A 26,407-nucleotide genomic window follows, 5' to 3' on the forward strand; every position below is an offset into this window, starting at 1 on the left:
GCATGTGATTTCCAAAATGTTCATCTTCCCAAAAGAATTCCAGGATTACAACTTGGAAGCAGATAAAGCAGCACGGATTGTGCCTGGCTAGGCACAGGGAGGGTGGAAGCACAGGGAAACATCCAAACACAAACAAGGGGAGAAATGCAAGGGAGAGCAATGGACCAGAGATTTTGGCAGAGTCTCACAGTGCACAAGTAACTACAGAAAATGCCCAAAAATTAAATGAAAAGACATCAAACTATATCTTGTAAAGATGAGGAATTTTATTTTATTGACATACTATGAGGCAAAACAAAATCGACACCATACAAAATAACTTTATAAAATATCATTCACATCATTATTTTGTCAGGAATTACAGCATTCTGAGCTTGTTACAAGTCTTATGTTTTGAGGTGAAAAACACTATGCTAAATCTTTAGTATTAGTTGTATATATACAGTAAGAAACCAGAACAGAACCTGTTAGGTTTTTCATGAGTTTATTGCAAAAGTAGTGCAAACTATTTTACCTTGCACGCTGTAAAACAAACTTGGAAAAGGACCCACCTAAGCTTAAAAACATGACAATAAATGCTCAATTTCACAGCCTTTGAAGCTTCCTTCAACAGTTCTCAACAAAAATTCCCCATCTCTGCACATTTTTAGATTTTCACTGACTCAGAAATGAAGGAGTCGAGGGTGGACCTGCAGTAGGGAGCAGGCAGAGAGCAGGAGGGTCCTGCTCCAATGTGGGGCACTGCTCTTACCCATGGATTTGGGGAATCACCCCCAAAACACCCACCAGTGGGGCAGGTTTGGTCACTGTGTGCCCCCACTAATCAACTGCCCCTTTCCACACTCATATTTGAGAAAAGAGTCAAGAAAGCAGAACGAGCCCAAAAAAAACCCCACAAACCATAATTAAGAATTAGGAACATGTATTGTCTGTTTTAGGAATATAGTATCCTTTTCCTCCTTTTCTGAAGTTTATAAAGCAAATTTCCATGGTCCCCCTCCCCGTGTGTACACACTGCAGGGCACATCCCACCCCAAACTCCTGCAGGATCCCAAGGCAGGATTCTACATTCTGTGAGATCCAGAGAAAACAACGGCCTAAAACACTACTGGGGTCCCCCAAAGCAAACAGGTAGCTAAGTCATCTCCTAAAAAACCAGAAAAGCAAATAAATGCTACATGAAAAATGTTAAAGAAACAAAATGCAGCATATTCAGGCTCTTTTTTATTTTTTTTATCTTGAGGTACCTATATAAATATTACCTTCTGCCCAAAGTACGATTGGTTTTGTTAAAAAACTAAAGTCCTTATCAGAGCCAATTGCAGGGCAAACATTATTACTGAGAAAGTGCAACCATGCTGATCATTTATCTGCAGCATATTAAAGGATGATTAGGCTTTAGAAAATATAGCTTAAGTCTAGACCTGATGGAGCAGTTTTATAAAAACACTGAACAGAGGCATTTTCCTTTTGCTCAAGAGTCTCTGCAACAGAAAGCCTTAGGAAACAGCTGGGAAGTCCTGCCATGATGGAATGCACTTTTACAATCCCATTTATAGATTTTTTTTCTTTTAATATTTAAACTAAATACAATTTTACAGCAAAGATTCCCCCTCTGTAGTAGGTACTGGTAAATAGTGGATTTTTAAAAAACTTTTTAAACTTCAAAAAATGATAGCATATCACAACTTAAAGCTTTCCAAAAAGGAATTCTTTTTGAGTAAAAAAGGTTCACATAGTAGAAAAAACTTACACATAGTTGTAAACTGTTACATACAAAACTGTGGAAAGGTCAGTGATGTTTTATTCCCTCACCCTTACATGTGTATCCCTTCTTTTTATATTTATATATACACACATACACAAAGTCCTGTGCTATGTGCATATATAGAGACACAGAGATGTAGAGATCTGGGGTCAGGATTAAACATTTCCAAAACTTTCTTTATTGGCTATTTCTCTTTGCCTAGGTCAGCTGTGATACTTGATTTTAAAACTTGCTACACCAAAAAATATTTTCGAATTCAGTTTTTCGTGTCGCAGTTAAAAACCATCTGCTGTTTTTAATCAGGAAGATGAGTTTTGATTGTTGTGCACTGGGGAGAAAAAAACACAAAGGCACAAAGAATAGAACTCAAATCCAAGATTGTTGTCTCAGAACAAGAACCCAAGGGTTTGGGCCACGGATGGGGTGGGTTTGGTCCCCTTTGCCAAATCTCCTTGACAATTTGAGTAATTAGCACCCAACTGGTTACATGAGGTAGATCCAAATTGGAAAAAAAATAAAACAAAAGCAAGCTGGGTCCCCAACACTTTTTTTTTTTTTGCCTCTATTTAAAATGTTTTAAGGATTTTAAGGATCCTATGTCAGTCATAAGAAGTAGAAGCAATGGCACCTACCCGAAAGCAAGCACGGAATTCAAGAATGGCTTTTTCTGGGCTGTAAAATTTGAAGTGTTAAATCACAATCCTCCTTCAGGCAGAGATTTGCTGGCAGGGGGAGGGAGGAGAATAGGTCTGACAACAAGGACAACACAAAGCTGGGATTTGGGAAAGCCTGTTTGGGGCCAGCTGCCAGAGGAATGGCCGAGAGCCAGCGCCCAAAGAGGCATCACAGTACAGAGCTACAGGTGTCCCTTGTTTCTGCCTTGGCTAACACTGAACTCTACAGGAACTCTCCTGTAGTTAAACAGTATTTTTGCATGCTCTGAGAGAGGAATCTGACACATTTAGCATTGAGTTAAGGCTTAGTTTAAAGTGGCCTGGCCACACAGCATCACACAGGTGCCCACCCAGGGCAGCGAGAGGAGCAATGGGTGAATCCCAGCCCTGTGACCCCCCAGCACTGCCAGGTGATGCCACAACTCCATGGCAAACCAGGAGTGCCAGGGATGCCCTGCTCACCAGCTGAGGGCAATTCTGGGCCTGGCTCTGCATTACAAGTGCTACTCCCACCCAGCCAGCACCAATCATTTCTATACTGCAAGCACAAGTTCCACAGAGATGCAACACACACACAACACTACTCAACAAACACTTAGTACCACTTGGAACAACCTTAACATCATAGCTTTCTTTTCTCCTCAAAAAAAAACCAAACAAACTTTAAATGGTCACAAAAGCATTTTGATTGGAAGGAACATTTACAATATGGAAGCTTCTGGATTGATTTTTGGTTCTTTTTTTCAGTTATTTTATAAAAAATAATATTAAAAGAATTTTTGAAACTATTAAACGATTAAAACCTTAAAAGATAAAGTCAGTTAATTTTGCAATGTACCAAAATTAAAGCAAAAAAAAAATAGATTTAATCAATACATTCTGTTTTCCATCTTGCCCTCCCAAGATCAAGTCAACCACTCCGCTGCACAGAAATCTGGGGCTGGATCTTTACTTATCAACTGCCCTAAATGCTGAAATCGTTGTGATTGTACAATAAAATACTGCGAAAGCCAGGGAAATTGTGCTTGTTATTTCCAGCCAAATACTGCCTTTGTATCTTTTACAGACAGCCTATACACTGTCCCCTGTCCTGTCACATGTGTGTGCACCCATACAGAAAGGGACACACTCAGATCTAAAAAATCTAAACTTCACCAACAAACTACAGAAAGGAAGTGGTAACACTCTTCAGGATGGCACAGAACTTTGCCAGATGTAATTCCCCATTGCACCTCATTGAAAATTTGATTTTCCAAGATAAATGTAAAACTTACTCCTTAATGGCTTTTGATGGTTTTTTGGGTTTTTTTTCTCTTATTTTCTTTAAAATGCAATTATGAAGTTGTCATTTGTAAATGAGATGAGCATTGAAGGGCTCAGTCTTTAAGTTTCACGAGAAAATCTCTCAGGAATGACAAACTTTGGGTCAAATCCTTATTTTTAATAGCATAGAAGCAGTGCTATAAAAGTGAGGTTTGAGCACCTCACAGTTGATGCAGAACTTTGCTGAAATCTAGAAACAAAATTCACTGCATGTCATGTTGGTACAGGAGAGGTCTGACCCAACCCCAGCAGCTTTGGGGTGCCCATAGAGCCCAGACAGGATCTGCTTTGAGTCAAGTACATAAAAAATGTGCAATTTCACAAAAACCAGCATGACTGAAGCTTCCTCTATTCATGGCTTTAAAACCAGGAAAAGCTGATAAATACAGAAAAGAGTCCACATTATTTATTTTTTTCTGACAGGAAATCTAAGCTAACAAAGCAAACACAACCAGCACCAGCCAGGGGGTTAGACACTCCCAAGCTTGCCTGCTGACCTGTGCACCATTCATGCTTGCCAAGCACACCCAAAAAACCCTATAAAATTACCAGAAAAGTTTAAATTTATATTTTGGGGACAACTCCTAGGCTTGCTCCCAGGTCAGACAGCATCTGCAATCCCTGCTGATGAGCAGGGAGCAGTGGTTTAGTTGTGCTTAAAGAAGGGAGGAAAAAAAATAACAAAGTTCAAGTCTGTGGTTCAATAGCACATCCAAAATGTGGGGAAAAAACACAACTAAAACCTGTGCACTCCTGAGAGCCCCATGGAAAGGATCATTCCCCTTGATACAGAACTGCCCTGCAAGCCAAGGCTCCTCAGGGAGCCCCAGGCAGGTTTACAATGGATCTGCTGAGGCAGCACATGGACAAATCCAAAGGAATTGCTTTTTTGGGGGGGTTTTAGGTGGGAGGAAGGAGCAGGCACAGGCTGCAGCTGGTGCTGTGGGTTTGCAGGGCTGCCTCCTGCAGAACTCCCACAGGAACTCCTGCCAACCTCTCATCCCTCCAGATCCAGCAGCGCCCCTGGCCCAGCCCCAGCCAAGTCAGAGCTCCCCAAAATCACAAATCAACCCAGGGAGCTCCCTGCAGCCTTCCCCTGCTGGATGGGCCAGCAGATGGGTGCAGGGTGCAGGATTTCTCAGGGGCACTTGCAGAGGAGCCAGAAGGAAAACTAAGAATTCAACTGTCACCTTAACAAGTCCCTAAACTGGCAATTTTGAAGGAAATGTCTCGCCTCCTTCCTCTCTCATTTCCCCAAGGCTTGGGGTACCCAGGGTTTCTCTTCTCTGGGGCATGAGCAGCACCCAGCACTGAGATCCTTCACTCCCCAAACTTCCTGATGATCCTGGGTCTGCCTTGTCTGGAAAACACAAAACTCTGCTCTCACCAATGACAGAGGAGCTGTTCAGCATCTCTGCTCAGTGCCAGCCCTGCCAGCAATAGTGTCCACAATCTGCAGTGCACAATGTAGTGAAACATCTTCTCCAGAGCAGCCACTGACCCTGCACTTCACACTTCTGGGGGGCTTTGAGAAATCATGACTGAGAACTGAACCAAACTGACAGGATTTTACAGAATAAACCCAAATGGTTTATTCAGTCACTTGCAAAATCTGGGTTCCACAAAGTCAGCACATAAAGCAATCCTCCTGCCATGGATGAGCTTCATTAGTGTCTAGGCCAGAGATTAAGGGAAGGAAATCACAAGGAGCACAGAATCCCAAGAAACTCACTCTGACAGGCCAAAACACACAGCAGAAAGCTCAGTAACTTGTAAATAAAAATCAACTTTAACACTGCTATGAAACCACACAACACAATGTGCTCCAACAGGTATTTCTGTCAGCAGAGTGGTTTGTTCTGGAATGAGGAAGCTTTTGGAATAATTGTAAACAAAATCTGATGCATTAACACAGTTTTCTACAGTTTCATTTCAGGTCACCTGAAGTACCCTCAGTCCACATGCACTGATGTCAAGGTTGAGTTTTTGCCAAGATTTTGCACAGAACTGACACTTAACAGTCCCCAGATGAACATACTCAGGTTTGGGGTTGCTTTTTGGTGTTTTGGTTTGGTTTTTTTCCCCCACATTTTATATAATTTTCTGAGCAGGGAATAAAGTATTTTCATTCTTACAGTCAACGTCACCTTAGCTAAAAAACACACTAAAAAAATAATCCAATACATATTTTTTGCCTCAGATTCAAAATATATTTCAAGCACCTTAATGTCATTTGCAGAGAAAACCTGACACTTTCTGGCCAACAGGTAAAGTACAGAAACATTTTTCATTTGGAAAACAACAGTATAGAAACTGGGACAGGTCACAGAGGGAGCTGCACTATGGAGTGACCCTGACCAGAAGCAGATGTGCCAGATGTGCCCCTTCACAGGCCTGGTACCCTCTCAGTAACAGGGATGCCCCTGGAAGGCTGAGCAGCCCCCCAGCATCACAGTATGGCACAAACCCCATCCCTCTGGGAGCATTTTGGCTGCTTAGGGGGAATTTCACTTCAATTAATTCTCCCATGAAGGAATACAGGAGGTAGCCTAGAACTGCACCTGCTTTGAAACTAAAGATTCCTCCAAAGCCACTTTTGTAGTGATTTGGCCAAGCAATTACATTCAAATTAACACTTCAAAGAAACAACTCTGACAAAGCAACTGAAACACTAAATGGGATTAAACAGCTCTGTGCCACACCAAGCACACACAGCACCCCCTGCCCATACAATTTGGATTAAACCCTCTCAGAAATGTATCTTTCCAGTCATCAGCCCTCAGAAACAGAAGGCAGAACTTGCTGGTTTGCGCCCTAACATCAGCCAGTGGGGCTGGAGGTGGGCTCTGTCCTGTCCCTGGGGGTTCTGGAAGCAAAAGGCAATTGCTGATGGATGGATGAGATCCAAGGGCAGCTCAGAGCACTGACACATCCTCTGCCCTGCCCAGTCCCACACAGACAGCAAGACATCATAACTGGATCCAAATCCCTGTCATTCCACTAATTCTGCCACATCCAAGGATTCTGCTTCTACAACACAAGAATCACACAAGCAAGGAACACCTTGAGAGCTACATCTGATAATTCAAATATTACATTAATGCCATCAGGCATCAAACTGATACCAAAATTGGCATTTGAACCTTGCACAGATAATGAGCACAGTGAGAGCTGAAAAACTGCATCTCTGTGGTCTGGGAGAAATGTGAACAGAGGAGAGAAGGAAGAAATGTTTATAAATTCACACAAACCCTAAATATCTCCACTGTGACACAGCAACTGTGCCCTTCTTGCACTGATACCATAATGCACACAGAGTATAACAGCATTTAACACCAAAGCTCCCACCTCAGCACTGGAAAACATGGCAGTATTGTGGAAAATAGAACAAGGAATGGCATCCCCAGCATTTCTGTACTTGCTGTGCAGAGCACTATTTACAGTATTTTCAAACAGCTACAGCAGATGCAGAAAAAAAATCTTACAGTAAAAAGGGAATTTTAAAAACCCAAAAATCAGTGCAATTACCTTCTACTTGAAGTTTTCCTTAAGAAAGATGGCATGTGTGCATCAAGAAGCATGTGACCAAATGGAATATAAAAGTACAAAACAAAGGACTGCCCTGCATTGGGAATGGGGAAAGCCACACAAAGAGAGATACTATGGTAGGAGAAGAATATTACAAAACCAGGAAAAGAAGTGAGTTTAATGACACTGGTCTCAAGTGTGAAAAATACTGAGAACCCTTCTTACATTCTTTTAGTTAATGAGTAAAAGATATATTTAAAAAAAAAAAGTCCCTTACGGGTTATTTATGCCACCAGAGGTGCTTATTTGACTGAGTCTGCTATTTAATCAAAAGCCTTTAGTCAGGAAAAAAAACTTTAACTCCTCACACCTCCTCTCCAGAAGTTTTAGATTGATAATCCTTGTGGAAAAACCTCTTGTCCTATGTTATAAAAATGATCCAACAAGAACAAGACTCTGTTACAACAAAGGCTGTAGGAGTTATTGAGAGAGGCAGAATTAAAGCCAAACCTTCACAACCTTCTTGCTTTGCCAATCAGGGAACCCTGCCTGGGGGCCTGGATGGAGATCAAAGGGATTTGCTACCTGACAGATCAAGAAACAAGGGAATTCCTGTGGAACATGGAAGATCATTGATTGTAATTCACAAAGTCAAATATTCTAAAGCAAGCCAAGCCAAAAAAAGGAGCTCTAATAAAACAAGTGACCTCACTCTGTACATCAGTGCATACACAACATGTGTTAAATTGCATAGGGCTGTCTAAAATGCCACATAAAGCAGAGACAAATCCACCTCCCTCCAGCATCTCCCACAGGATTTGCTGCTCAGGATCAGCTCAGTTGTTTCCTGGGGCTGGAACAGATGGAGTGGACTGGTGACTCTGTTCAGCCACTGCAGCAGAAATCTCCACCACCAAGCAAACCTCATTATTGCATTAGATTTTGCACATCAGGGGAAAAAAGACAAACTTTAAAGTATTTTGTGTATTTTGACAGTACTTGTCACCTCCCGAGAGGAGCATTTCAGATTTGCTGATGCTGTTTTGGGGGGCTGTGCAATGGGACTCCTCTGCACGGGCTGGAAAACGCCCCAAGTGCCCAAGGGTGGCACAAATTTGGTTATTGCTGAGCTGATCTGCACAGTGACCCAGACCCAGAGCTGTGACCTCAGCTGGCACTGCTCCACCACAGCCTGGGGCAGACTGAGACTTCTTGAGCTTTGTGCTGACCTGAGATGTTGCTGTTCTATACCAGACATGTGGGAGGTACAGAATAAAAATAATTCTAGGATTTTATGTGCTTGTGGCAGGTTTTTTTGGACAGGAGACATTCTTGAATGTGTAATTTATATTAGAAATATTCCCAGAAAGAGGTGCTGCACTGCCAGCATGCTGTACTTCACAAGGTATATACCTAATCAGTATTTTTTTTAAATGCTTTAAATTATTCACTAATTCACCACTGGTGGGAGGGAAAAGCAGGAAGACACAAGTGAAACATGAGGGTTAGAAATCAATTTGCCCATCACCAAATAAATGCAGACCTACTTTACAACTTTACCAGTTGTGGAGTCTTTCTGTGAATCACAAGGCATAAATAATTAGCAGTATTAGAGGCTTAGAAAGGTCTGTAAAAGGTAAAAATGTCCTGAAATGCACATAAACATCCCAAGTTCCTAATACTTAGGGAAGGAAAGCTACATAATTTCTGCTTGTTCCAAGAGGATCCACAAACAACAGCTACTCTCAGATTAAGGGCCTGCCTGAAACTCCTTTTCTCACAAAGGAAATATCTTAAATAGGATGCAGTGCAGTCCCAGGCTGCTTCAGAAATGAGATTTGAGGTCAAGCCAGATCCTGCCCTCCCCACCCCATCTGATCACCTGTACAATTCCACTGTCCCATATCTGCATGGAAAGAGGGGGATGCATTTCACATCCAAGAGGTCTCTGCATAACAGACAGCAAATAAGTTAAATGATGCCTTAAAATGGATGATCTTTATCCTATTTGATAAGAAGAATTCATACAAAAATAATTCTTATATAAAACTCTGCCAAATGAATATCTTCACTGAAATAGGAAAGCTCTGAAGGAAACACAGAGAAGTGCAAGACACCCACCACGGGGAGGATCTGCAGCTTGAGGGGAGGTAGGTACAACCTCGCTGGCACACAGCAAGACAGACAATGCTACCTAGGATTTGCTTCAAATTTACACAAATCTGAATTTATAGAGCTATGACCAAGAAGACACTCTGAGCCAGCAGCCTAATCACCCAATCAGAATAGTACAAATATGATTATTCTGTTAACAGGTTTTACATTTCACCTACAAAACATTGACAACTCACACACTGCTACAAGGTGAAGATCTGAACTGGAATTATGTACCTAAAAAAGGCTTGATGCAGCAAAGGTTGGGCATTTTCTAGCTTATCCAACACCACCTGGTGGCAGCTGAGCTGCTCTGTGGCCCAGAGCTCTGCATGGCTTAAAGCTACTTGCCCATCCCAGTGGCCAGAGGTAAAGTGTCCAAACAGAGACTGAGCAGCCCAGAGAAAAGGGAAAAGACAAAACAAAATCCATCAGTGGAGGAGAATGAAGGTTTTCCAACCTGCCTCTCAGCATCTTATTTCACTTATCCCATGGAAAAACAAACATGATCAAGTCAGCATAAACAACTTTCCTGGGCTTTTTCCATTTTCTCCTAAACCTGCTCGTGGCATTGTCATTAGTGCAATGGCTTACATGTGTGTTATGGTTTTTATGAATCCAGTGTGCAAACTAACAGAAGCATCTGTCTCATAATTATCAGTTTTAATTAATGCTTCTCCTAAGAGAATGGCAAAATTCTCACCTTTCCTACAGATCTTATGCATAATGAAGAGAACTTCACCTCCCTCCCTAAGTAAACTTCAGTTTCCTCATTTTTATCTTTACTGCATAGATTCTCTGACTTGTGCCTAACTTCCAGCGAGCCACTCTCCTCTAGCAGAGCTCCTGCTTCACCACTACTCAACACATAAATAAAATACAAATTGTTTTGTGCTTGTATGGATGTAGGATGTTGGTCTTGTGTGCGTCTGAACCGCAGAGGTAAATCCTGCTGTGTTGAAAAAGCCTTTCTGCAAATCCCAAGCTACAATAGACACTGGCTGCATCTCTCTCCTCTCACCACATCAATTGCATATTTTTTTTTTGCATTTGAAGAGTAATGTCCCCACAAAAAGGATCTTACTTTCTAAGTTCAAAGCATTCTTGATATGTTAACAGAAGTATAATGAGCACTCCTTAGTAAATAAAAATAAATAATAGCATCTAGTCTATCACATTAATACTGTGAAACATATATAAAATTTACATTAACTCAAACAACAGTGAAAAAGGATTGTACTGTATTTAACACCACAGACCCGTATTCTTTAGAGACTTTGGAAAGTAAGTGTCACAGTCCTGTATGACAAATCCTAAAGTTAGCTGTCAGTATGATTTTAAAAAAATCTTTAGAAATTTTTTTAAATGGCACATTTTCTTCTGTCAATCTAACTGGAGCTATTAAAAGCTTAGGTACAGGTTTACTATTTTCTTTTTTGTTTTTTTAAGTCCATCTTTAGTCTATGAAAAACATTTTAAAATGCAGCACAATAAAAAACATTCAAGAACAAGCTTCAGAAAATACATTTGTCCTTAGACACACAGAGAATAATCTGAGAATAATCTTTATAAGACAATTAGAAACCAGAATTTTGTCACGCTCTTATTTGGAAAATAAAAAATTTGTAAATGCATTTAGAATAATCAAGGCTTCATAAATACTCAAAAAATGCTTTGCTTTTCTTTGTACTAAAAGCTGATTCACAGCATTTTAGCTCATCAAACCTTACTATGAATTAGATCTTTCCAAGTTATCAAAAGCAACTCAATGAACAGCAAACTGAATGAGGAGTTTTGTGGGTTGAGTTGTTGGTTTGGTTTTTTTTGTTTATCTTCCCTAAGCCCTGAGATTGCAGCTCTTGATTTAATTACAAAATCTGGGTCTGTTTTATACCAAGCAGCTCAGAGATTTTTGGCAAACCACATTTCCGACAACAGCGGGGTTTGGTACAAGAACGCAGTTTGTGATCAAGTCTGAAATTCTGGACGGAAGGCTTCCTCGCAAATGGGAAAGAAAGGAAAAAAGATGCATCACTCATTGCTGGCTGTCCCTGGGCTGGGGCATCTGTTGGTCTAAGTGCAGCTGGTCTGGTGTGAATCCAACTCTGCCTTGTCCGGAGCCGCAGAACACGAGAAGGTGTCAAGCAAAGTACATCGTGCGCAGCGTGTCCTGGTGCACCTGGACTGCCTTGGCAAGTGCTTGGTGGTCTCTGCCATTGCTCTGGCCAGAAGTGTGGCTGCCTTCAGCACTGGAAGAGAAGGGAGGGGGGGAAACAAAAAACAACAGGTTGGGGGGGGAAGAGAAACCCTACTGTTGTCCTGATTTTTTGAGCCTTCTGATGTTTACATTCTCGTAACAAACTTTCTCACACACTTTCTGTAAATAACTTATTGTTTTGCATTCTTTTGTGGAGGAGGAGGAATTTGATGGACTGTTGGTTTGTCCAGCATCATTGGAGAGGTGGCACTTTCACCCTCCAGTTCACTGTCACTTTTGGAAATCTATAAATGTTGGGAGTCAGAAAATAAACTCCTCTTTTTTCACCTTGAGAGCAGCGGTGTGTGCAGATCGTGTTGTTTTGTGTCCTATAGTGACACCCTACTTAATCTGCCTCTCCTGGCAGGTGTTTCTGTACCATTACTTTCTTCTGGACAGAATAAGGGTAATTAATGTTTGACCAAAGCCCCACTGAGGTTCTGAAACAGCAAACAGCACATACAGGAACACCTTCTGCTTTGTATCAGCAGTGACAGCAAATCCAGCCTCAAACTACTGAGGACACCACTGACCCCAGAATTAACAAGCCCCACTGCCTTCCAATTGTGCAAAAGTGCAAAACTCTGAACTCACCTATCGTGCTCCTTATCCACCAGATGGTACCTGGCTCTGAAGGCCACCAGGTGAGCGTAGTAGGCGGGGGCAGGGATGGAGACGGAGCGCGTGCAGCGCACGTAGGTGTGGCACAGCTGGTAGGTGAGGATCTGCAGCTCGTCCGACGAGAAGCGATTGTCATCCCACAGCACGTGGTAGTGAGAGGGTCTGCTTGTTCCCTGCAGCCAGAGCACACAGCTCATCAGCATTCCCAAACATCTCCTGAGCTTCCAACCTCTGCTGGGAGCTGCAGGGAAATGGCTGCGTCCTCAAAAACCACGGGCAGCAGCTCGACACATTCCAGCTGGCTTTTCCTTTAAAAGGCAAACAAACTCCTTCCTTGCTGCCTATCAAACTAATCCCTGCCCTTTTATTGGTAGGGCTGTGTTTCCCAAAATTTCACCTCTGAAATGCACTTTCATCTTGACAAGAAGCCATCTGATAAAGGAGCTTTAGTACAAACATTAACAGTTAAAGAGTTACCATGCCACACAAAACGTCTTACCTGAATCCCAGCATGACTACACAGGTAGAAGTCAAACTCTGAGGGGTGGGTGATTTTTGTGTCCACTGTGGTACCAGCTGGAATGTTTCCACTTTTCCCAACCTGTTGTGTAAACAGCAAATGCAAAGACATTGAGGCATAACACAAAGGGTTTTTTTTTATTCGCAGCTGTATAGCCAGGAAAACAAACAAACAAAAAAAAAAATCTATAAAAAGCAGAAAGTGAAGAAGAATGTGCAAAACTGAAATTTTGTTCCAACTGAAAATCTGCAGTACCTCTACTATGGAGAAAGAAAAAAAGAGATCTTCTGCAAAATCTTCTTAGAAATTACCTAAAAAATTTGGTTTTCTGAATAATGTAAAAAGAATTTCCTGCAACTGAGTTGTCAAATTATTTTCACCTTCCCACTCCAGAACAGGAGTAACTTTTCCTGTTTATACCTGCAAGGGGACAATCCTTCCTTGTCAGACAGGCCACTTCTTCCCTCAAAATCTCTTCAAAACAGAATGTCAAAATACTCTTTACTTTCAAACAATTTAACATCTGTAACCACAGCATTTATTAATATAACAGCCATGTTCATGTCAGCTTTGGGAGTTACTAATTATTGCCTTGAAGCCTGGTGGGGTCCAAGTGCTCCCACAGAGAAGCCTGACAGAAGGAAAAAGAACATGGAAAGCCAAATCTTTGCCATGAGGAACTCTCCATTCTCAGCAACAGCTCTTGAAGAGTCTCCTCTTCACACAGAAAGTACCAAAAATCAAATTGGAGATTGATCTCCCCCCACAAAGTACCACAAATGGACAGAATTGGTGACTTGGCTGGAGCTCTGGGGTGCCAAGCAGAACGTACCCGCTCGTTTTTATCCGTGCAGAAGAGTCTGGTGTGGTGCCTTTTCTGCACCACTATGAATGTGATGCCAGGCTGATAATCCTTCTCCAGTTTAATGCAAGCCTCCCTGATAGCCAGCAGCTCGTGGTGCAGAACCTGAGGCACACAGAGAGAGGTGGGATCAGCATGAACCATTGCCATCACACAAGTTCCTCTTATTTATCCACAGATAATGTATCCTGTTCCTTCCTGCACTGTCACTCAGAGTAATGAGATGTCAAAGCTTTCAGGACCAAATCTCAATTTCTTCCCCTCATGAGGGCAAATTGCATCAGCAGGTTCCTGAGCCAAGAGAAAGCTGCTTCCAGATTTGCTCAGCTCCAAGCACGAGGCTCAGACTAATAACCTGCATGTCAAAATCTCTTTAACTACCAAATATAAATGAACATTTAATTAGGCTGCTGAATACAACAGACTAATTATTTTTCAGACTAGAACAAGGGATAAAATCCAGAAGTGCTCAGCTGCTCTTTCCCAGCTTTCTGCAGTTCCAGGCAGGACTACAGACATCAATAATAAGGAAAGTGAAACAAACCAAAAAACCAATTATTCAGTCTGTGGGTTAATTGTACATGAAAACTTCAGTGAAAAGCAATAACAAATTAAAAGAGAATATATCAAAAGTTCATACAAAGATTATTTTATCAATTCAAATTTAGCAAGTGACCTTTCCTCTTTTCCCCCTAGATTTTGAGAAGCCAACTCAAGTCTGTATCTTTTATTTACATACTTAAATACTGTATAGAAAAGTGTACATAAATGTCTTTAAAATATATAGAAAAGTATTTAATAAAATATGGTACTAACAAGCAAACAAAATAAATATGAGAGGATGAGTTTTATCAGAATAAAAATGACTGCGACAATCCAGTATTTATTAATCCTGTATTAACAAAATATATAATTATTTTTTACTACCCAAGTTCTATAGGATACACTCTCACTAATATATACTAAATAGGAAACAGATGTGGAACATAACTTGAGTGCTAAAACTACACTTTTCACTTATAATTCTGTCAGGGAAAATATTTTAACGGGGAAAATTACTTTCAAAAGCACATGAAAAGTATGCAAACACTTCTCCTGCTTGCTTGGTTGAGGGAAGATTTGTTGCGCTTATACTTCTTATAACTCCAACCACATAGAGGTGGAATTTTAAAATTCCATTACTACCACGAAACTACACGATGAGAATTTCAAGAAGACAAATATCACCTGTTGGAACTGCCCCTCAGAAACACCATCCCTGTAGAAGATGATTCGAGTTGGTTTGAACCTGGTGGATTTGTAGAACTGGATCAGCAGCTCCCTGACCATGGCAGCCAAATCCTGGATGATTTCCTGCCGGTGCTGCTGCACCCGCACCGTGGCACAGTAACGGTTGGGATGAGCATCCATGCTTCCCACAACCTGGAAAAAATGCTTGGCATCAAACCAGAGAGCACTAAAATAAAGGTTATTTCATGGGATAACTGCACTGTTTTGAACACTGAGTGGTTGGCTTGGCAATGATGTATTTGAAATTAAAATGTGCTTGGAAACAGCTCTGGGTTTAGTCCACCTGTGGCAGCACACCCTGCTGAAACAGAAAATTGTTTTAAATCTAAAAGACTCATTTCTTGTTTGCACCTACAGGCACTTAAAAACTCAAATACAGTTTGGAGCACTGATACCATGAAGCCATTGAGATAATTCAGACTGTTGCATAGGAGTTGGAATTCTGAGACAGCAAGCCTGAAATGGTGATGGACCACAGAAATATCCACACCTTTTATCAAGGGAAGGGATTTTTCTGTTAATGAAACATTAACATCCTGTAAAAGTGACATGGGACTTAAACAAGCAAAAAACCTGAAGAAGTGAGCACATCTCTGTCACTGTCATATTTTCTGAAAAATCCCCTTGCTCAGGATTTCTCTCCTGGGAAGCCGAGAAGCCTCAGAGAAAAACAATATTATCTCATTTGCTTCTCCTGTGTTTTGCTGCTTTGGAATGTGGTTGGAGATTGTTTATCCAACATGTGAATTTTTTTACTTACTGGCCAATGAGGGCCAAACTGTGTTGGACTCTGGAGGAGAGAGTCACAAGTTTTTCTTAGTTTTTCTTTTTTAGCCTTCTGTAAGTATCCTCTCTCTACTCTTTAGTATAGTTTAGTATAGCATTCTTTAATATAATATAGTAACATAAAATAAAAAATTAGCCTTCTAAGAACAGGGAGTTAGATTCATCATTCCTCTCCTTGATGGGGGTCCCAGAAAATACCACACAGCTCCACCTGGTTTTCCCTGAACACACAGGTGTAAGTTTTTAAAACAGATACATAACATCACCAAAGAACTTCATTATTAAACAATCCTGAGCAGCCAATACAGGTGTTTGACATAATACAAGCTAAAGACCATTCCCTGTACTTAAGAAGGACATTTCCAAGAGATTACTGCACATTTTGTGTTTTCTGGAAGCTTGAGTCCCCAGAAACCACAGCTGAGCCAGCCTAGCTCCCTATCAGCAATGAAGAAATTCTGAACATTTCTAAGTGCTGAAGAAGCAGATTTAAACATGCACCAGCTCATTATCAGCCTGCTAATAAATATCAGCTCCCAAAAAAGCTCCTCTGTGTATCAGCAACTCAGGCATTTTACAAGCTAATACACACATTTAAGTAATTAGCATCAGAGCAAGCTCTCTGAAGTTTCAGTAAATTCCTGCAGAAAAATAATTTATAATGCTATAATTAGGCAATCAGAAGCAATGGACCACAAAAGGATTGAAAGCAATAAAATGCATTAGAGCTGAGCAGCAGGAGGGAGAGAGAACAGGACACAATTTACTCACTGCAGCAATGGAAGGCTTCTTCCCATCCCCAGCTGGAGGGTGAGTTACATCTGCACCAAGGAATATGACAGGCTGCTGGAATACTGGGGGTCTGGCAAAGAGAAGGGAAATTTGTAAAAGCAGCAAGATTTATGCTTAATAAAGCACATTACAACTCAAATAAACAGCACTCTGTACTCCTGCAGGGAATTCATCAACAACTGGCACTTGATCAGAGTTGGTCACTTGTTCTGTGGCAGGAATTAAAAATCCTGATTAAGGTTCTCATGCTAAATACTCAGGCAGATTTTTAAAGCACAGCTAATTGTTGCTCTTAATTAAAAATTAGTTTTAAAATATATCTAGTTTTTTCTAACTTGAAGAATTGCAGTTTTTATCACTGAACCAAAGAAAGGAGAAAAAGTTGATCCCTTAGTAACAAATGGCATCTGAGAAAAATAAATAAGTATGCACATATGCAGATGCTGTGAAAAAATATATTTTTCCTAATAAAAAACAGTCTTGGTAAGGAAGTCCAATAATAGTAGGTATCAAAGTTATTACTTGCAAAGTAGATTTTTTTTTAACTAAGCTGGAAAGTTTTAAACAAATCTTTAGGTTAAGATATTAAACTACTGCCCCAAGAGAGGAACACCAAAGCACTACAACACAGGTTTTAAATTTGAACTCTATTCCTTAATGAAACAATTTCAAACAGGAAATCTTGGACCACCATAATTTCTTTGTGGGGGAATGATTTCATGGTTAAGAAGATTAATTTATCTGTTTGCAGACCTTCTTTAAAAGAAATGGGAAGGTAATGTTGATGATTAGGCTTTTGTTGTTTTTTCTTGAATTGTTTTTTTTTTTTCTCTCAGGAAATTTTCTTCCCATTTTTTGCCTAAGAGATGATGAATGGACTGTACTTAAGACACAGAAGAAAAACAGCTGGGTGTCTTGGAATTCTGTTAATTTTTTGTTGTCGTTTGGGTTTTGTTATTGCTGCTAATGTTGCTTTTTTGTCTACATACATAGTTATATATACATATGTACATACATATATTCTAGTAAAAAACTGTTATTCCTTTACCACATCTTTGCCTGAAAGCCCCCAAAGTCACAATAACTTGGAGGGAGGGGGCCATCTCATCTTTTCCATTCCAGGAAGATTCCCACCTCCCTTGGCAGACACCTGTCTCCTAACCCAGCAGAGGTTTTGGTGCCCAGGGTTGGGCTCCAGGGCATTGAGAGGAAATTATGAAAAAGGAATAGCAGTTTCTGGGTAACCTAATTTTGTGTGAACACAGAAACCTCCTTAGGCACCATGTGGTCTAACTTAGCCTGGTTTGGCTGCCACATGGCTGTGGATACATTTTGTGCTTCCATTTGCAGCTCCTCATTTAAACATGGATCCTATGACCTAGGCTACTGTGGCTGTTACCCAGTCTGCACAACAGGTCAATAAGGTGAGCAATTCCTGGATTTTTCCCTCTGGCATGTGGACACATGGCTGTACAACCATCACAGGCTAAGCTCACGTCTGTGGGGCTTCATCAATAATGGTGCCCATTGTGAGGAAGCAATACAGGGGGCAGTTTTCCCCAATTCTTCACCCATTTCTTTGGATGTACCCCAGCATCTTTTAAAGGGTTCAAATTTTTTCTAGATGTTGATATCATACAATGGCTGCTGTTGCTGATAGGCCTAATCTATTTAGCATTTAGAGTATTCCTCTCCTGTCTATATAACCTAACTTTTGCAGGACTATTTATTAGAAGCCAAAAGAGTTTGTCTGAAGAGTCACTGAAGCTGCAGATAAAGGCTCCCAGTTATCTCAGCATGTCTCACATTCTCTGCAACACAAAAACCTCTCCCCCTTTGAAAGATGAACTTACCTTCCCTGTGGCAGTAGAATGTTATTCACACCTCCTAATTTGACATTTATTTTTAAGCAGAGGTTGGACAGAGTTTGTGGTGTTGTTCTTTGGACGTTTTTCATCTGCACACACTGAGTGGCCATTCCCAGCACCGTGTCCCCGACGCGCTTCACCTCCGCTGCACAATGAGAAAAACAAAATAAAAAATTTGCAAATTGCAAATCAAACCATGGAGGAGACTTGAATTTAACTACAATTAACTACACCTGGAGTTTTAGTGAAGTGTGCTCAATCTTAAAGGAATACAATGAAACTTAAACCCAAACCCACCCAGCCTCCAGAACATCCCCCCAGTTCTGCTCTGCTCCACCTAACCAGTCCTAAATGCAATAACTAAAGGCACTGCTGCCTTATATTAACTACGATTTTTTTTAATTCATTCTTATTTTTTAGTTGTAGCATCATATCATCATCTTTGGCTAATGATGTGAGCAATGTGGATAAAATTAAGATATTGAGCACTTGTTGCATTATTAAACACTGGAATAGTAACACAAATCTAGCAGTGCTGAGCAATATTCAACCAAGAAGTTTATCAGTACTTCACTGCAAGTTCATCACTTGCATAGCCAAGTGACCAGCTCAGCAGACAATGGTCCATAAAAACTCCAAGAAACTCATTAAGCACTGTACAATTCCAATGGTTAAATCAAATCCTATTGTTAACAATAAAATTGAGACTTCAAGGTTTTCAGAGACCCACACACTCTTATAGGGAAGAAATTTAGGCTCCAAGATTGGCACAGAGAAGATGAACCCTCCTCTTTGGCAACAGGAGAGGGAAAGAGCAGGGTGGGAAGAAAAGACAAGACTGTGGGTATGGGAAGTGCAGGGTATGGAAGAGCGTAGGGTGAAAACAAGCAGAGAAGATTAGAGGGGGCAGAAATAACTATAATTAAAGATAATGACAAAGAAAGAAGATCAGAGTGGTACCACATCCTCTCAGTGGTTAAGTAGAGGAAAAGAATTCCCTTTTAATGCCAAACAGGAATAGTAAAAATGTCATTTTGCACCAAATTTCTATTGTACAAATTAGAGATGAGCCACCTCGTTTGCAGGCTGAATTCAAAGGGGAAAAAAGTACTATTTCCTTAAGGTTCCTTGCTTAATCTCTTTTCATCTTGTAAGAGATTAATATTAAAGTTGGAAAATTATTTTGTGCTCTATTAAAATGGTGAGGGATGGCATAAAACAAATCTGCAGCTGCTTGGTAGATCTGATCCACCAGAGAAGAGTGCACACAGCTATGGGAGAAAAACAGTGGCTGCTGCTCCAGCTGGGCAAGGTAAGTGAAAAAGGAGGGAGGCAGGACAGGAAAAAAGCAGTCCTGCCTATAGGAGGAGCTGGAAAATGCATGGTTTATGTAAAACATACTAAAACCCATGTGTTTTATGCACCAATTGTCACTGTTTCAAAAATAACTTTTAGTTTGCTGAATTTTCATTTTCTATGCACCTGTATCCTTGCAACCCGAGTTAAAAAACTGAAATGAAAAGAAAAATAGACTGAAATCTCCTTCACTCAACATTTTTGCCAAAGGAGATTGTTTGAGTAAACAAAGGTGTTCTAAAAGCTACAGAGTTCTTGAAGTCATTACTTCTTCAGTCACTTGGAATTTTCAGCACACAAGTTTTATTAAGCATATGATAATCCACTACCTATCATTGCCAATCTGACCAAACCCTGTGCTGGCTTTCTGAAATGCAATCAGCAGGGAAAATGGCAAAAACAAATTAAAAGCATAGAAAACATACTGAAAATACTTAGGTCTTAATATAAGACATCACACAGCACAAGAAAAATAGTAAAATTAATTTACAGCCCATTCCCTAACTAGCATTTATAGAGTTAAACCAGCATTAAACCTCTCTGCTTTGGACAGCTCACAAAAAACACACAAAGCTGTGACTGAAATGCACCATTGGCACTCACTGACCATAGACTGGTGTTTTTCCTGGCAGAATGACCACGACCAGCTGCAGCCCAGTGTAAGTGTTCTTGAGGTGTCTGAACATGGGCTCCACGCTGTCGGCTCCCTGCGCGTATTTACAGAAGCAGGGCTGCCCCTGGATTGGCATCCCAGCATCCCTGGAAATCTTCCTCAGCTGCTCTGTGAAGGACCTGGGCAAGGCACAGAAATACGTTAAATTATCAGTCAGTCAAAACCCATCTTGGTTTTGATGTTATTTTTGATGGAACAATCCTGTTAAACTTGCAGAGTTGTGCTGTTCAAAAACCTGGGAATTTAAACCCATGTGCCTCTTTAATTGGCAATGCCCGTGTAGTCACTGAAGGCAAGACAGGAAATATGCTGTATAAATAACATCATTGAAGAAAAAAACTTATTACCTTATTTCTATGAGAAATACAGGATAAAATACTTTTTGCAATAATGACAATTTGGCATAGCCTGCTCTAACATAATTCCATGTTACCACCAGAGAAAGGGCTGGAGTTATTCCTTTTTTTCCCTCATGATGAAAACAATCAACAGAAATTACCAGCAATTGTCTCAGTGAATTGCTTTAGCATCCATAATAATGCACAATTTCATAGATGCCAGAGAAAATGTGTAAAATCCTGGAGGTGAAGGCAAAACTTCTCCTAGGCTGGTAAAAAAAAAGTCACCCTTTGATGGAACTGGTCAGATATGGAGATAAATTTCTTCAGAGGCTTCCACCTGAGAGCCTTTCTAGCTCACTGCTAAAAGCCCTTTATTTATTAACCTCCCCACAGTTGTCTAAAACATTGCTCATCCCCACCACAGGGTGCCAGGGTATCACTGGCTGAGAGGGTGTGAAGATTCAGCTTCTTCCAAACCTGTTGTTAACTTGCATGAATCATAAGAGCCTGTGAGCTCCAGCCCTGCAGCCTGAGGCTCCTTGCAGAAAATGGAAAAACAAGCACTCACTACAGCAGAGCCAGGGGCAGAACATCTCCCCATCCCTGGGAGTGTCCAAGGCCAGGCTGGGTGAGGCTTGGAGCAGCCTGGTCTAGGGGAAGGTGTCCCTGCCCATGGCAGAGGGGCTGGAACAAGATGATCTTTAGGGTTCCTTCCAACCCAAACCCTTCTGCGATTTCAACATTCAAGTGTGAAACAAGTCAGGGCTGAGTCCATCTGGAAGTACAGGGCCTACTGTAGGAAGGAAAGGCTCTCTCTCTGTTCCTAAGAGGTAAAGCAGGATGATTTGGAAGATTTTAGAGCATCTGAAGGTGTTTCCTCTGTTGAATCAGCAGCATTTGAGTTCCAGCTTGATCAACAAGATGTAACAAGAGACCACAAGATGGAACAGGATGCAGACATTTTCCTGGCTTGAAGCAATGTCCTTTCATGGTAAATAAAAACTCATTCTAAGCCATTCAAATAATTTTATTCTGGCTCATTATGTTCAGGACTTCTGTCTATTTCTCAAAACTAAGTAACTTGGCTTACACAGCATTTCCACTAGAAGCAACACCATGGAAAGGAAAGTTCTCTGGCAGCCCAGTTCCTGACATGTGCCTGGAGAGAACAAGTCCCTCCCTTCCTCACACAACGGGCAGTAAAAGATTCCCACTGTTTGCTCATCACTTGTTAGGGAAAAATTCCCAAGCTGTTTAGCAAACCATGAGAAGGAACAGTGCCCTGGCAATGCCACTGGTGTGAGCAACCCCTGCCTTGAATTCACCTCCCAGAGAGCAGCTGAGTCACTGCCAGGGCTGCTGCACTTGGCCATGCATGAAGGGGAAGCAGCTGCACGTGGAAGGAGGGATCAGACATGGATCTGGGCCTGCACACCTTCCCTGAGCCAATGCAGATGTCACTGTGACAACAATCTTTGAACAATCCTGTCCCATCCTAAGATAAAGAAACCACATCTGGAAGTTTCATTCAAACACCTAAACCAAATAGAACAACCAATCCTACTCATCTGGCAAATACAGCAACTTGCACATTCCAGAAACTCTGAAGAGGAAACGGTTTTGGACAAGAAATTTCCTTTTAAAGAAATTCTGCATGAATAAATCTACCTCATATAACCAGGAAAGAGAACACACATGTTAGCTGGCATTCTTGAGAAACACCCACTGATAAACACCCATTATTACACCATTTCTGTTATCTTAAACCCTGTGCTAAGGATTCACAGGTCAGATATCTGCCATAAAGCAGAAATGGATTTTGTTAAGTCTGATTTGGAAGATTCCCTGATGCTGGCATTGAAATCAGACTGGCATCACTCAAAACACAAAGACACAGAAAATGTATTGCTGTGTGTTTAACAATTAAACCAAAAATATGTTCTTAATAAAAGTGAAATCATGACATTTGCATCCTTAATAAATGATAAAATCAGCACCTTACACAACACTTACTTAAGATGAACTTCAGTGCACTGGCGCTGGGGAGCAAAGCAGGCAATTGCCCAAACCTTGATTTCAATTCCAGTGTGAAATTGTTTATTCCTCATGTCCCAGACACCTTGCACTGGTGTAGCAATTGCTTTATTCTGCAAGTGGAAGGTAAAAATTAAACATTACTGCAAAACTTGATTGATGCTAAACAAAAATGGGCTTTGCTTCTACTTCCCTCCAAGTGGAGGTGATTTGTACTCTGAGGTCACTCTCTCCCCTGTACAAACATCCATCCATCTTATAATAATCATTTTATCACTGTAGCAACACAACTTCTTAGCCAGGTGAAAAATAAAACTCACATTGTTCATTTTTACTGCTGATCATTGTCTTTGGTTGCAATTATCAGCAGCAAATAGCAATTATATATGGGAAGTAAGATTCCTGTTTGGTATGGAAAGTTAAAAGAATCTGCATTTCTACAGTGACTTTACAACTGCTGAGTGAACTTTCCAAGGGAAAGTTAATTTAAGTACTATAAATATTTTACACATCACTAAGTAGAGGCAAATAGTGGTTCAATGTCACTCACACAACTCCAGAAAAAATGTGAACAAGCTGAGAAAGGTGATCAGTTATTCAACATTTTTATTTCTCCCACCAAGCAGATATTACTGGGATGGATTATCTAGAGGACAAGGGATGTAATAAAGCGGCTAAAGTAATTCTGGTGATGTTAATTACCTTAATAAATACTGATAGATGCTTTAGACAAGTTACCATGATGCCTTCCTTCTTACCTAGCAACAACAATTAAAGCTTCTGGGCATTTTTCAGGACACACACACATGAATTTGATAATGGATTTTGCAAAGAGTTGTGTGTGCTGAAGGCAGTGCCTCCCCAATACAACTTTCAACTTTCATCTGCCGGTAAGTTCCCCCAGCCTGTTCATAAAAATCTCATAAAAGCAGTGCCCTCATCAGGGTCAGGCCTGGGGTACCTTAACCTGCCAGGGAAGGGAGGTTTGAGCTCATTTGCCTGAGTCACCTGAAGAATTTTAGGCAGGGAACTCAAGAACCTCTCCCATTATGGGTTTGCAGGCTCTGCTGTGCACAGGGACAGAATTTTATTCAGCTGGCAATGCATGATCTGAACAGATTCATCAAAAGCCTCCACAAATGAAATTATCCCAGCTATTAAAGCTTTCATCTTGCAAAAAGTCCCAGTATATAACTGATGGACAATCCTGTTTCTCAAGCTTTTTTAAAAAAGATATCACAGGAGAGATTCTGTCAGGAAGGCCATCTGAAAAGCCATTGTAAAATAAAAACCTGTGGGTAAATATTCCAAACAGGAAGAGACAGCTCTAGGGAAAGACTGATAGAGATGATACCTCAAGACAGCTGCCCTAAACACAGTTGCTCCACCCAGAATATTCAAAACCAGCCAGAAGTTCAGCAATATTTCAGCATATTTTCAGATATATACAGTAATAATTGAAATAGTCTTTGTTCTTCTCCATACACATTGATTTGAACCACTATTTGCGGGCTGCCTCTTACAACACACAATTAAAGACTGTGCTGTAAAACCTGATTAAAGTAATTTTATTTTCTTTTATCCTAAATTTGAGGATAAAGTCAACATAAAGCTATTTAAAGACACATATATTTAACTCATAATACCTGTTTAGAGCTCTGATATGGGAAAGTTCAGCCTTACTAAATTTTGTTCTTTGCTTTCTAATTAAATATAATTTGCACACTGGTCTTAAGCGACTTGTGTCACAGCAGCAGAGTGTTTGAGGCAAAGAAGGCATTTTTAACCCAGCTTTACTTTCCAAAATAAAACAGCAATCAGAAGAGATGCAAATCAGCCAATACATCTAAGGACTTTGAGAACCTAAATTCAAATTCACACCTGTGTCAGCTCTCTGACTGCACACAACACAATTAATTTAAAATAACCACATTACAGAGGCCAGCACAGACTGTTGGACATACCCTGCCTCCATAGAGGATGGAGGGAGGCTGAAGGACCCTGCCAGTCACATCTGTCATTTCATCCTTGACCATGATCCCAAACTCCCGCACGTAAGGGTCTGTGTTGAAACTGGCGCTCCGCATCTGAAATGATCAAAATGTACAAAACCAAGCTCATCCATAACCTGTGTGCAATGCACAAACACATCAGCACCTGCTAAAGGTGAGCAAAATTAAACCCATTCCCACCCCTGCCTCGTGTCTGGCACAGCACTCACCAATTTGCTGATCTCTTCCTGCCTGTCCGGGGCTGATCTGGCAGTGGCTCGGATCATAGTGGAAGTTTGATTGTCTGTGAGTTTCTTGATGCATCTTTGTCCTGCCACTATGTTGCACACCTGAAATTTCCCCACAGAAAGAAAATTAAACACAGCTCAATTCTTTTTTTGGCTCATGGCTTTTCTTTCACTGATGCACCACTGAATGTCTCAACATTCGGCTGCTCAAAAGACAGCTCGCCAATATTTGAACCCTTTTTCCCTCTGACCCCCTTCCCCCAGCCCCAAAATAGAGAATTCTCTGTGAGTTTACTTGCCTCCAGAGGAAGGTATGTGTGTTTCTGCTCCTGTCCAACTTGTAAACATGGAAGGTGAGGGTAGCGTAAAACTAATTTATGCCTGTCCTTAAAATACTGAGCTACAGTGCATTCAACTGTTTGTCCATTCTCCTGCTGAAGTGGGAATCTGTTGGAATGCAAACATGGCAAGCAGCTATTACTTCATGTAAAATGCTTCCCAACAACTCCTCAATAATTTTTTGGCACAAGTTACACTTATTGAAGGAGGATGAAACCAAGCCCAAACAATTAAAAACCAGATTCAGATACTGATCAGTTATCTTCTTGTAAAAAGCTGTTATCAGTTTTGTTCTTTATATTGCTTCCTTATAAATAGGAATGACTGTCTCCATATTCAAGTTATCTGCAAATCTCTGGTTGGTAGTTAAACTTTTTTTCCAGAGGAAAAAGAGATTGCAAATAAGCAACATCAGGAGGCTGATCCCAACTGCCACCACTTTTCTAAAATTCCAGTTGTGGGAAACATCACGCTACAAACAGGACACCCTGTCCTTCCAATTTTAAAGAAATCCATAAATGACAGGAAAAACCCCACCCAACCAAAAAATCTCCCAGATCTAAAACAGAGCAAATGGTTTGCTAAATCAAATGCTATGATACTCATTATAGTATAAAAAAAAAAAACCAAAAAGAACAGCAAAATAGGGAAAATACTTTGAGGTATATTTAAGGGTATTAACCAAAGAAAGCATCATTTTTCAAGGCAACTTTTCCCACCTCAGTAAGGCAGGCAAGGTGTTTTTCTAGCCTGAGACCAAACATATGCCTAAAAAGCAGGAAAATACTACCTGAGACCAAACATTAGCTCAAAAAGCAGAAATATACTTTACGTTTGGTGACTTGCTGGTCGTCTGGTGACATTGCACACTCTGTACTTCCTTTTCATTTGTCCACAGTGTGTTATCTCCACCTTCAGACCTAAAAATTGGAAAGAACAAATCACTGTTTCTACAAAATCAATATGTCAGCCCTAAACTGCT

The 26,407-nt window shown here is 40.7% G+C and overlaps 1 protein-coding gene across 1 annotated transcript in view; it reads right to left on the reverse strand.

Annotated features, from left to right (window-relative positions):
- Window positions 1-246: 246 nt before the first annotated feature.
- Window positions 247-26,407, reverse strand: part of AGO2 (argonaute RISC catalytic component 2) — a 56,357-nt gene continuing 30,196 nt past the window's right edge. The window contains exons 7-19 of the mRNA XM_064706731.1: window positions 26,258-26,345; window positions 25,386-25,533; window positions 25,069-25,188; window positions 24,812-24,934; window positions 22,827-22,960; window positions 20,407-20,591; window positions 18,429-18,588; window positions 16,555-16,645; window positions 14,935-15,129; window positions 13,678-13,812; window positions 12,825-12,926; window positions 12,299-12,498; window positions 247-11,696 (exon numbers count right to left, since the gene is read on the reverse strand). Coding sequence (XP_064562801.1) covers window positions 11,588-11,696; window positions 12,299-12,498; window positions 12,825-12,926; window positions 13,678-13,812; window positions 14,935-15,129; window positions 16,555-16,645; window positions 18,429-18,588; window positions 20,407-20,591; window positions 22,827-22,960; window positions 24,812-24,934; window positions 25,069-25,188; window positions 25,386-25,533; window positions 26,258-26,345 — 1,790 coding nt within the window. The 3' untranslated portion in view covers window positions 247-11,587. The remainder of the gene's footprint in view (window positions 11,697-12,298; window positions 12,499-12,824; window positions 12,927-13,677; window positions 13,813-14,934; window positions 15,130-16,554; window positions 16,646-18,428; window positions 18,589-20,406; window positions 20,592-22,826; window positions 22,961-24,811; window positions 24,935-25,068; window positions 25,189-25,385; window positions 25,534-26,257; window positions 26,346-26,407) is intronic.

The sequence above is a fragment of the Zonotrichia leucophrys genome, chromosome 2 (genome assembly GCF_028769735.1).
Source record: "Zonotrichia leucophrys gambelii isolate GWCS_2022_RI chromosome 2, RI_Zleu_2.0, whole genome shotgun sequence".
In the NCBI taxonomy this organism is placed as follows: Eukaryota; Metazoa; Chordata; class Aves; order Passeriformes; family Passerellidae; genus Zonotrichia; species Zonotrichia leucophrys.